At 42.3% G+C, this 11,665-nt stretch overlaps 1 protein-coding gene across 1 annotated transcript; it reads right to left on the bottom strand.

Moving 5' to 3' along the window:
- Nucleotides 1–1,975: 1,975 nt before the first annotated feature.
- Nucleotides 1,976–10,834, bottom strand: LOC104475133 (ras-like protein family member 11A-like). The gene is made up of 4 exons (XM_010115546.2): nt 10,541–10,834; nt 9,099–9,155; nt 7,280–7,362; nt 1,976–4,621 (listed from the first exon to the last, which is right to left on the bottom strand). The coding sequence occupies exons 1-4, from the start codon at nt 10,683–10,685 to the stop codon at nt 4,154–4,156; spliced, it is 753 nt and encodes a 250-aa protein (XP_010113848.1). The 5' UTR covers nt 10,686–10,834; the 3' UTR covers nt 1,976–4,153.
- Nucleotides 10,835–11,665: the final 831 nt, after the last annotated feature.

The following is an 11,665-nucleotide window of genomic DNA, read 5'->3' on the forward strand; positions in this document are numbered from 1 at the left end:
GGTTTTTAGAGTGAAACTGGAGATCTTTTAAAACTTTTAATTGCATGGCTTTCCTGTGCTAGCCCTAAAGGAGACAGGGACAGCTCATGAGAACTCTGAAAATACACGAGCAACTAAATACCAGCAAATATGTCATGATGTTCTGCTGCTGCAGGGGCGCGTGATGGCTCTGCAAACAGCTGCGGCTCTAGCAGAGCCTGCGTGATTTTGACCCAAAGTCTTCCAGCTTGCCGGTGGGCAGAGGGAAATCCAGCAGCAACAATAAGCTGGCAGCCTTCCAGTTTGCCCTGTAAAACAATTAGACAACTGTTTTCAGGTACAGACTAAGTTTCTTTTAGTGTCTCTCTTTCCTCTTCATTTGTACACCTGATATAAATTCTGTGAGTGGCCAGGTACCCTGGATACAAATATTTCTGTCTTGAAATCAGCATCTGAATTTTCCATTTTGTTCCTATGCTTCAAGTGTAAATGTGGGATCCCAACCACTCTGATTTTAAGGAGTCTGGAATCAAGGTCTGAATTCAGGTGTTAAGATTTAGGCCATCCCTACTGTGGGCAAGTCCTTCGTTTCTCATTGCTGATTCTCTCCTGTGGATGCTGAATGCATGGCAAAGATGTGCCAGTGTGCTTCCTCTTATGGACACAGTGACTTCGATGAAGAGATCTGGCCAAGATCATCAAGCAAGTCACAAGAAAAAGGAGCCTGATTTTCCCATCTCCCAGACTCACACTGTATTTCCATGGGGAACCACTGGAAACGTGTGAGAAATGCGACTGACAGAAATCCTGCAGAAAATAACCATGTACAAATATCTTCAATAACTCAGAAGCAGTCTCGGTATCACTATAACTGCGCGCGGTGCCAGCACGTCAGGAATACTTTGCTCAGTCGGTTCCTAACATAGCTTGTAATTTAAGTCACTTTTCCCAACTTTTAATTACATTCTTGTGTAATACGACTCGCTGTGCTTTGTGTATACCTTGAGGGAGGTGCTGTGGTCTGGTGGCTGTTGTGAAGAGTTGGGAATTAATTACAAAGGACACAGGTTTTGAGTTCCTCTCAAGGACTTGCTCAGCTGTGTAACCTTGGGGCAAATCACTCAACTGCTTTGTGCCCACGTAAACCCAGCTGTAAACCATCTTGAAAACCAAATGGAGCCCAAGATTGAAGCTGCTCAGGAGAATGAAGAGGGATGGGAAAAAAAAAAAAGTGAATTATACAGCTCGTTGCTATTGCTTCCAATGGAGTTAAGCTGGACTTAACCAATATAACTGAGAAAATAATTTGCCCTGATACCCAGCCCACACTCAGATCTCTTTTTTCCTTTCCTCTTGACTTTATGTCAAGTACGTTCTCTCTGGAGGCTTAATTTTGAACCTCCAGTAGAATAGATGTTTTTCCCCGGCAGCCTGAAGATTCTAATTCAGGACCAGGTTCTGCATGACTAATCTTTGATATTTTACACGATTATTTTTAGGCACTTAATTCTATAGCATTCTTTCCTCCCTGCTTTTAGGCTACCATCTCCTTCCTCAGCCTTGCTTAGCTTCAGTGGCAGCATGGTGCGTTCTGGTGCTCCGGTACCGCACCACTAATAAAAGTGCTGAGCTCTGTTGTGTCCTGTAGATGGTATGTCCTGGCTTAAAACCAGTATCAAAGCTATTATAGGATTTGTATTGCTGGTCAGTGAACAAAGGAAATACTATACTCAAGTTTCTGTAGCAGAATAAATGTTTGCCACATGTTAGTCTTTAGGAAAAGACTTAAATGTTTCAGTGTTTTTTGGCCTTAGCTAAAACGTAGACTTTTTCTTCCCCACCAGTGCCACAGGAATGTTAGAGTACTTACTTATGTAGGAATACAAATGTAGGAATACTTGTGTACACTTCCAAAGCAGGGTGTATTAGGTTATAAGAAAGGAAAAAAAAATAAATTTAAAGATCTGAGACATAAAGGAGCCGTTTTATACACTACTCAGGTAAGACCTTGCATGTTTTTATTAATCACTATTGAAAATAAAACATTGACAGGTTTGAAATTTGTTGAACTTTCTTCCCAAAGAAGAAGGGATTAGAGCTGAAAGAGGAAGTTACAAACAAATTTGACAAGCTAGAGCACCTAGTTCTCTTAGGCTCTTATGAAAACAAATATTGTCAGAAAATTAGTCTTCAGCAAATTTAGCCCTTGTTATCCAGTCCTGGGATGGCAAAATATTTAATTGGTGTTCTAAATTGGTGATCATTTTTCCAATGTAAACCAGTTTCAGTTTGTGTGTCACTCGCACACTCTTTGCTCTATTTCATGTTATTGAATCTTTAGAGTCAATGTTTAAGCTATGCTATTAGGAATTTAAAATATTGAAATTCTGGGCTAACAGGCCAAAGTGCCCACAATGACTAATGACACTGCCCAAATATCAAATTGTTAATTAACCATAAGCTAAAGTAGAAATCCTCTGATATTGTTGGAGTCCCTGGCTTTGGATGATCTAACTTGCCTTCTCCCCTCTTACTACCACTTGAAACTAATTTTTGAAAAAGGTGCAGTTCTTTTTTGTGAATAAAAGAATTTTAAATTAATCAGAACACAAGACATTCTCAGATGACCAGCTGTGGAAAACAATAAATAAAACAGAAAGTGAGCTGTAGATAGAGCAAATCCAAGTGATAAGGAAAATGGTGACTGGAGTTGTCTAATATAGGGACAAGAAAAATAGAAAATACATTTTCAAGCCCTGAGCTATATAAATACTCATCAGACTCAATTTACGTTTTTGCTGCTCATAATGAGTAAAAGGTTGATTTAGCTCAGTGTTGCCAGCTGAAACTACAGCTGGGAGTATTCTTCTATATCCAGCAAACTAGAGTTTTCCCTTCTGCGTTCCTGAGTGTAAGTCATTGAGCTTTACTTCATTTCACAGTCCCGTGCGTTGCTCAGGTGGTCCCTTTAAAGAAAACGTGGCTGCATCATGACTTTTGCATGGTCCAGCCCAGTTGCTTTCCACTCTCATGGGGACCAAAATGATGGACACTTCATGTTGGGGCCAGCTCACAGGATACAGCTTCAAAGCCCTTTGCACATGCCGAGACGCAACGCGGTGAGGTGCTGCCGGTGAAATATGTGTTGATAGACTGGTGATGCAGACGCGTTGCAAGGTACTGAGCAAAGGATGGTCTCCAGGCAAATAACAAAGCGATAAATTCCCGAAGCCAGAAATTTCAGGCATCACAAAACCTTTTCTTCTTAAAAACAAAAAATGATCTAATTAATTAAATGTACTTTATGTGAAGGCCTTGTTTCTTTAAAACACCATCTTGAACTTGAAATCTAAGTTAGATTTACAGTATATTGAAATCGTGTTAGGTCACCTCCTTGCTCTTGATCGATACAGTCCATTTTTGTGAGGGTTTTAAACCACACCGCTGTATTTGTCCCTCTCTCATTGCCTTGTAGGAAATGTACAGAAAAAAGAGAAGTACGCCGTTGAGAAACTGACTACAAAATACTGTTACGAGTATGTATTTTGCCCATATAATCACTTTCAGAAACAGTCAATATGCATTTAAAGAGAAAATAATCTGAAAAAAATTGTGATTTTTAAAAAATCTCCCTTTAAAGAGACACTGTAGGGCTAAAGCTTCTCCCGGAGTTGCTAAGAACATTTTCTAAACTGCAATTTAAAAGCTTTCAATTACTACTTTTCACTATTTATGCTCTTCAGTTACTTTTTGCCTTTATTTTCCCGTCTTGTGACTAAGCAAATCTGGTGAATTTCACTTGCTTAGTATAGCTCACGTCACTCTCCTCGTGTCTGCAACCGTCCCCAAGAGAAGCCACTTCTCTTGAAAGTAGGATTTAATTATTTTTATTAATAAAATCCACATTGTAAGCCTAAACTATTTGACTGTGTCCCTTTCAAAAAGGAAATCATTTGGGACAATCTGGTTTTTAAATCAGTTTCTAAATTCTTGCCCCAAAGAGCAAATTCTGTAAGTTCCTTTGCTGAATAAGCACGGGAGTTTTAAGGAAGATGTAAAGACAAAATGAAACACCTCACGCAACCTGACTGCTGAATTTCAGCGATGCCTCTTCTTGTCAGCTTATTTTCTTGCCTTTTTTTCAGGGCTGTGGAAAACCATTTTGTCAGCTACATCAAAGCGTGGTGGCAGATTTCCCTTTGGAAGTCAGAGCCTGCTTCAAACGTCTCTTCAAGTCCTGCATATTTGGAGACTTGGGCCGGACAAGGTGGAGGCCTCTTCGTTTCTCTCCATTGCAGCTCCCAATCATCCTGCTGACCTCCTGGCAAAGCTGCTGGAAGGCTTCATGCACTCCCTCACAGTTCTCCCGGGCTGAGACTTCATAGTAAGTACCTCCCAGTTCACTGGCCAGCTGGAGTCCTTCTTTGGAGGACACCTGCCTGGCTCGCAGGAGGTCTCCTTTGTTCGCCATCAGCAGCAGGGGAATGTTGGCATTTGGGTGAATCTTGCGGATGTGCTGGTGCAGGGGACGGATGACTCGGTAGCTCTCATAGTCTGTGATGGAGTAAACAAAAACGAAGCCATCTGCCCAGTAGATTGAACGGTTTATCTGCTCTTGGCAGCATATGCTGTCGGTGTCATCCTGCCGTCAAAACCAAGAGGTGTGAGATTAGAGAACTCAGAATAGGGAGCAGACCAAGCAAACAGACAGCACTGTTACCTACACAGAGCTTTGTTTTAATGCAGAAACCTCTGTGACTGCCAGGGAACGTACCAGAGACGGGAGAAATTTCCACTGCGTCAGCAACGTAACACGGGTAAGCAGTACAGGAGCGGAGAGGGGTCAGATCAAATTGGTTGAAAATAAGAGAACAGCCAAAATACTGCTATTGGAAGTTTGTTCTGTATTCTATTGTACTAAACCAGCGTGACAGAAACCTGTGCTTTTATTGTGGATAAAATTGTGATGGGCATGGCAAGACCAAGACAAAATTCAGCAGGCTAGTCACACTACTGCAAGGGAGCAGTTATTACTATTGCGAAATTCTATTCAAGAAATCTTCATCAATTTCAGTAAGACTATTAGAACATATGTTCCATTATCTATTTATTATTCACATTAGCTTTAACATCATTTGTATGTGCTCAGCAATCTCCCAAAACAGATTACTTTTATTTAGACACCTAAATATGAATTATAAAGCCTAACTGCATGAAGTAGAGGTGGAAAAGAATGAGTAAAACTGATATGTTCTTTTAGAGTCGATCAGATAGTAAAAAAAGGACTACCAACAATGCTCTTCTGTGAGAAGAAGGAAGCAGAACTTCTGAAGGCTCAGAGTATAAATTAGGCTTACAACTTTCAACGGGAGTTCGCTAACTAACTGCCCTTTGTAAATATTTCAGCATTGCCAATAGAGCCACCGGCTCATCATACCTAGGAGTTCTTTGCCCTCGCCAGCTCACAGTAACACTAAATCCTGTTAGCAGTGAAATTGTTTAACAGATGCTCTTACCACGTCTCTCTCTCTCCCCAAAACCCTCAAACCCCAAAACCCAACAGAGTTGCACATGGAATGAAGAGGGATCCTCGGTAGCAGCCTTGTTTAAAAGGTTAATGAGTGTGAACTCAAGGCAGGCCGGGACAGAGTGTGGGAAGAAGGGCAATTTGCACTCTTGGTGTCTGGGTTGTAGCCAAGCTGGAGATAATTAGCCACCCTTCGTGTCCTGCTAGCCTCTTTTCATCAGCAGACTCCTTTCATGGGGAAAAAGAACTAATTGGTTTGGCAAGCGTTTGAAAATGTTTCTGGAGAAGGTGCACATTCAGAGAGCCCTAATGAGCAGAAATGCTCAGTTACTCCAGTTAAGCCCACCCAGCGGTGAGATGGACGGGTAATCCCCAACGGAATGCTTTATTCAGGAGAATCAAAGGCTAATGGGTTACTTTTTAAATTGAAATCTCTGCTCCAGAATGAATTTTGAAACACACAGTCATTTGCCATGTATAGACCAAGCAGCAGTGAATCCCCTGACAAAACCAGTTATCTGTTTGCTTCTGTTTCTCTCTTAAACATTAACATTTCCGGTGTGGCCAGAGTCCTGAGTGATTCCACATGACTTCCTCCTGAAACACCGTACTCAGCCTGCAGAGTTCCTTAAGGATTTTAACAGAAAATCCAACCTGTTCTCAGGAACAGTCCCTTCAAATTATTTCAGATACATCATTTGATGCAAACAGATAAGTGTGTCTGTGGGAACTGTTGAAACAGTGCAGACCTTTGACTGGGACAAAGAAAATGAAGCTCCTTCCTAATTAAATTAAAATAGTTTCTGTCTAAGAAACCTCAGTTGTTGGTAGCACTAAATTTTGTGGAGCTCTGGCTACAGTCACAGAACTTTAGGGCACAGTCTTAATTAAAACAGGGAAACCAGAAAGTAAACATATATCTGGTGTGAAAGAGGGAATTAAATTCTTTCACTCCCTCCTTTCTCCGTGGGATAGAACAGAGAGGGGATTCCTTTTGTCAAGTGTTTATCAGTCCCAGTTGTGCCTAATCGCCACCCACAGCTTCTCTTTGCAGGTCCTCTCCAAGCAAGCTGGCCTAGGGCCTTTGTACTATTAAGTTCCACTTGAATATCTGGAGGACTTCCATAACAGCTTTTGTTTGCTTTTTAGTGTCCAGAGTAAGTGAGGGGTCCCCTCCTCTGTTCTGTACATCCCCAGCAGCAGCAGAGAGTGGGGAACTTTGTCAAAGCTTTCTGCTTAAATTTATTTCCAGACATCAGAGAAAACGGAAACGGAAACCGAAGCTGTGGGAGCTTTGCTGATCCTGACCTGTAAGCTCAGGATGGAACGGTTCTACAGCACAGAAATGAACCCACGCACGCATGGGTCTGTGCAGGCAAAGCGAGGTGTCTAAAGCTGTCCAGGGCTAACCTGAAAGAGGATGAGAGAAGGCGGTGTTCCCATCCAGACATATATTTCGCCAAGCCTGAGCTTAGACTGATGTTAAGGCCAAACCTAGAAGTTAAGGTTTGATGGTGACCAGAGGATACCTAATTTTACCATGAAATCTCAGCTATTCTATAGGAATTACTACTCTCGTGAGCTATCCACCATTCACGTAAAACCAAATTTCTTTACCTTTCCTGCTCCTTCGACACAATTTTCATCCTCTTGTTCTGCATGTGAAGCAGATTTTTTTTTAAAAAAAGCCATCTTAATCTTAGATCCTGCTTGGAAAAGTATTTCTAGAAACAGATTCCTAGTCAAATATGATGCACTGAGCAGATGTTTTACCTCCAGTGAAACAAAGGGAGTATCCTGCACCTGTAGAGAGATCTGTTCCCCATCTATGGTGAACTTTCTTGAATACAAAGCACCTGGTGGAAAAGTAAGATCATTAGAGTCAGTGACTGTAACAAAGGAGAATGAGAACATAAAGGCAAAATGGAACTGTTGAAATCCAGATTTTTGATGCCACCGTCATTTTTCTTTAGAACTTAATTCAAGTCACATGGACATGTGAAGAAATGCCCTGTCCACAGTGGCTGTGTGCAGCCTTTCAGTCTGGTCCAAATACAATTGTCACAGCTGCATCTAAAACAACGTCCTTCACCTCAAATGGAGAGAAATCCCGTCTACTGGAGAGTAAGGAATTTGGATTAGCAGGGAGGTCACTTGGTGATAATAATGCCATCACTTTTGAAAATGATCTTTGGTTTAAGGAAACAGGTGTTTTTATTCCAGTGGAAAAGAGTCTGAGCTCATAGAAACATTTACAAGATAAGGAAATTCCGTATGGCAAAGTTTGCTGCATCTGAATCCACCATTATCATATTCTGTTTTAATACTGCTCTGTGAGGTGATCTAGCCCTTCTGGGATTTTTTTTTTTAACAGATCAGATTTTAAGCTGAAAAGATGGTACTGTTTTATGGGAAGGTGCTGCACCTCTGAACCAAGACCAGACAACATATTATTCCTACTCTGTAACGCGCTGCAGAAAAAAAGAGCAGGTACTTCAGACACTGACTGCTCTGCCTTACACCCAGTGGAAGGAGAAGCATGGTTGAATGATCACAAATACACTGCCACCTGTTTCTTATTTCTGGCATATTTATTTCTTCTGCAGCATGGCTGTTGGGCTGGCAGTTTAATGAGAAAAGCATGTGGTTCTCAGCAATGTCTCTGGCAGCAATCCATCGCAAAGCTCAGAAGTCTCACTTGATGTACAGTCTCCCATGGAAGAGATGAAGGAAAAGGAAGAGAAACAGTGCAGCCAAGCATCGAGGTTACTTAGGGTCAGTGAGAGGGAGCTCTAAGGAGGAGCTTTCAGGTTGTATTTCATCAGACACGCAGAGATCAAAGGTGTCTTGTACTGCCATCTCCTTTCCTAACTCATTCTAAATTCAGCGTGCATCTCGAAAGTGAAGCAATCACTGCTTTGAATCCTGTCCTCCTTCATCCAAAAACTGAGATGGCCTACGCGTGGGATGTGCTAGAAGGTATGAGCACGGTGTACAGAGATCTTTTCTACAACATTGATCGATACAGCTGGCACTTGCTTAGAACAGAGGCTGTGAATTAAACAGTTCACATGACCACATCCTCTCAGGCGTCAGGATTAAACAAGAAATGCAGTAGAGGCAGTTTGCGTGGTCACTTTACTTGTCATATAGAAAGAAGACTTCAATTTGGAAGTCTCCCTTGTTATAAAAGCCACTGAAAAAAGGGAGCACGCAGGAAAAGTTCTGAACTGCCTTCTACGCACTTTGGAATTCCTCTGGCTTCCTTGGGGTTGAAGAGAGCGCAGCGTTGGGTTTCCGCGGTTTAGTCGATATGCAAGTTGTTCCTTGAGTCTGCATTTTAGTATAGGTGTGTCCCCAAGCAAACCTTTTACTCTGATCCTTTTCCATCCAGTTGGAAAAAGAATAGCTAAAAGGATCATAAATAATGAGCCTTTGATTTATCGCTTTCATAGCTTGAGGCTATTAACTGAAAATATGCACCTTATGGACATCTAACACTGCTTGGCTCTCCTGTAATGTGCACCAGTCACAAAATAGAGTAGATTTCTTTTCAAGCTATCTGCAGTACTGCAGCAGAAAGCAGACTCACCAGTATTGGCTTCATAGTCTCCAATAAATCTCTTCGTGAGAAAGCGTACAACCAGGGCTGTAAAACAATGAAAAAAATATGGGTCTTTAACGTGAGCCACAATCAATCTTTGCAGAACACATGTAATATCTCACTGGAAGAGTTAGCATAATATAAAACCAAGTTAATCTTTGAATTGCTCACATATTATTCTGCAAATGCTTCTCTCAACACTCACAGAAAAAGATCTGGGGCCAGGCTGTGATTCCTAATGCAGAGTTTTTTGCAGCTTATATTGGAAATTACCCCTTAGATTCAGCGTGGCTGCTCAGCGTAGGATGCAGAGGTTTGTTTGTTGTGATTGCAGATATAACAATCTGACCTTTGGTTTGAAATAATTTTCAGTAAACTGAAATAATTTTCAGTAAACTGAAACTAATCCAAATACCACATTTGAGAGCTCTGTGCCATATAAGAAGTGAAGCTGATGGATGTAATGGTTCTTCCCAGCCTTAAAAATCCTCAGTCCTCCTCCTGAGCATTCAGCAAACAAACTGCCTGTGCTCTGCACGCACGGCTCATGCTGCAGCACCCTGGGCCTTCTTACTCACCTTCACCTGCAGTGCCTTCTTACACTGCTGGATTGGAACGTTTTCCTTTTTCTTGATCACTTTATAACACTTAAAATCCCGTCATGATAACAGTAACATACCCCTGTAGTGCTTTCATCTCAGCAAAGTCCTAATCACTTGCAGAACAACTTAGTTAATAGCTAAATAAAAGGGTTTATTCTGCAAACAATTCTGCCATAGTTTTCGTTTAAAATAATCGTTTTTCTCACAGTGGATACTGGGTCACCTCTTTAGTACCCTTAACTGAAATTGACTGTGCAGCTATCTTTAACAAGCAACTTAAAAGAATATGAAAACGTGGCTGCTTCAAATAGAAAACAATTTAAAAATTTAGAGTCCTGTGGAACCTCAGATGTAGTAAAACAGATCTGGCCTTAATAATTTCTGAAATAATCGACCATATATTCAAAAGTAATAGTGCTTGCTTTACTCTCCTTTCTTCTCTCCTTTGGAGAATAATGCAGGAAGACACATCTTGTATGCTGCTATTTGTCTGCGGAGCATAAAACATTTACAGCAGGAGAATAAAACCCCCTAGTCCCATTTTTGGGGTGTGGAAATTTAGATACGGTTAAATAATTTGAACAGGACCAGGTAGAATTTGTGAGTAGACAAACACGGTGCCCTCTCCTCCTAACTCCCACCTCACACTGGCTGCTCACACAGACCTACAGGAAATCTGCCTCACAGATTGTTCAGTGCATTTAAAAAAAAAAATAAATAACTGCTGCAACAGTTAAGACTTTTCACAGCCTGGGGTCTAGCTGAGCTGCAAACGAGCTCGTAAGTACAGCAGCAAGAAAAAGCATGGAAGGACACCTGTGGACTTACCTGTCTTGCCAACGCTGCTGCCACCCAGCACCACAAGCTTGATGATTTTGTTGGGCACGCAGTCTAGTACAGGGTACTCTGGTATGGGGAGCAAGAGAAAGTTAGTAGAATACTGTGACATAGTATCCTGAGAGATGAGACGCATGCCAGAAATGAGAGCTGTTCAACTCCGGGAGGAGTTGGGGGAGAAAAGAAGGAAAACAGCTTCTCAGCGTCTGTTCTTGGCGGTATATCCTTGGACAGAGAAGCCTTCTCATTTCATTTAAGTCGCTTTCCTGAGGAATGTGAGAGAGACTGGCCTCCTCTTCCCGATGCCTCCGCTCAGACAGCAACTTTGGAAAGCAAAAGGGAACTTTTTGATCAGCCCCCGTGAAAACTGACTCCTCCATTCCCCAGCCAATCACAAGTGAAACCATGACATTCCTCCAGCCGGGCACCGAGCTGTGCCTCCATCAGCCACGCTCCCTCGCTCGCTCTCGCTTTATCTCCCCGCTGCCAGTTTTATGTGCTGTCCCTTGGCTCTTTGCTAAAACGAGATTCTTCTGTTTTACAGTCATCACGGTAGCGTTTTCCGTGAGATCCAGTCACCCCCATCCTCTGCTCTGACTCCGCTTTGAATAATCCCGTTCTGCCTGTCTCCTTTCTTTGCATTTTCAATTGCCTCCAACTCCATGCTCTGTTGTTCTCCCTGTCCTATTGTGTCCTGCAGTTGGGCCCCTTCAGAGGGCTGAAGCTGATGGGACGCTCCTCTTCAGGAAAACAAGCACATTTCCCCCCCGCCCTCCCCCTGTTTTCAGGCAGCTGTGGGTGATTCCAAAATTCTAGCTCACGTATGTATCCTCCAGGATACATTTGATCTCCTGGGTTACACACGTCGTTACTCTTAATGGCCCTCTGGAATGTGGGTTAACGTCGGGTTGAGTTACACTGCAGTTTCTCCAAACATGGGAAAATGGATTTAGGGCTGGTGACAGAGTTGGGAAGGCTGAGGAAGGACTTGGTATCCCTCAGTGGGGCAAGCCGGACAGAGGGAATGAGGGAAGAATGGCTTCTGTAGGAAAACTCAGCGTAGTTTCAAGACAGCTGGCAGCTGCGAGGTCTGTTGGGATGACAGCATGTAACCGT

This window comes from Chlamydotis macqueenii, chromosome 11 (assembly GCF_036417535.1).
Source record: "Chlamydotis macqueenii isolate bChlMac1 chromosome 11, bChlMac1.mat, whole genome shotgun sequence".
NCBI classification, from domain to species: Eukaryota; Metazoa; Chordata; class Aves; order Otidiformes; family Otididae; genus Chlamydotis; species Chlamydotis macqueenii.

Bases quoted from the DNA above. Each gene is read 5' to 3' on its own strand.
- LOC104475133 (XM_010115546.2), bottom strand. From the start codon at position 10,685: ATGCGTCTCATCTCTCAGGATACTATGTCACAGTATTCTACTAACTTT. The intron at 7,363-9,098 runs GTGAGTCTGCTT...CTTTTCCACCAG, and splicing joins AGACTATGAAGCCAATACTG to GTGCTTTGTATTCAAGAAAG. The intron at 4,622-7,279 runs GTAAAACATCTG...TTTTGACGGCAG, and splicing joins CTCCCTTTGTTTCACTGGAG to GATGACACCGACAGCATATG.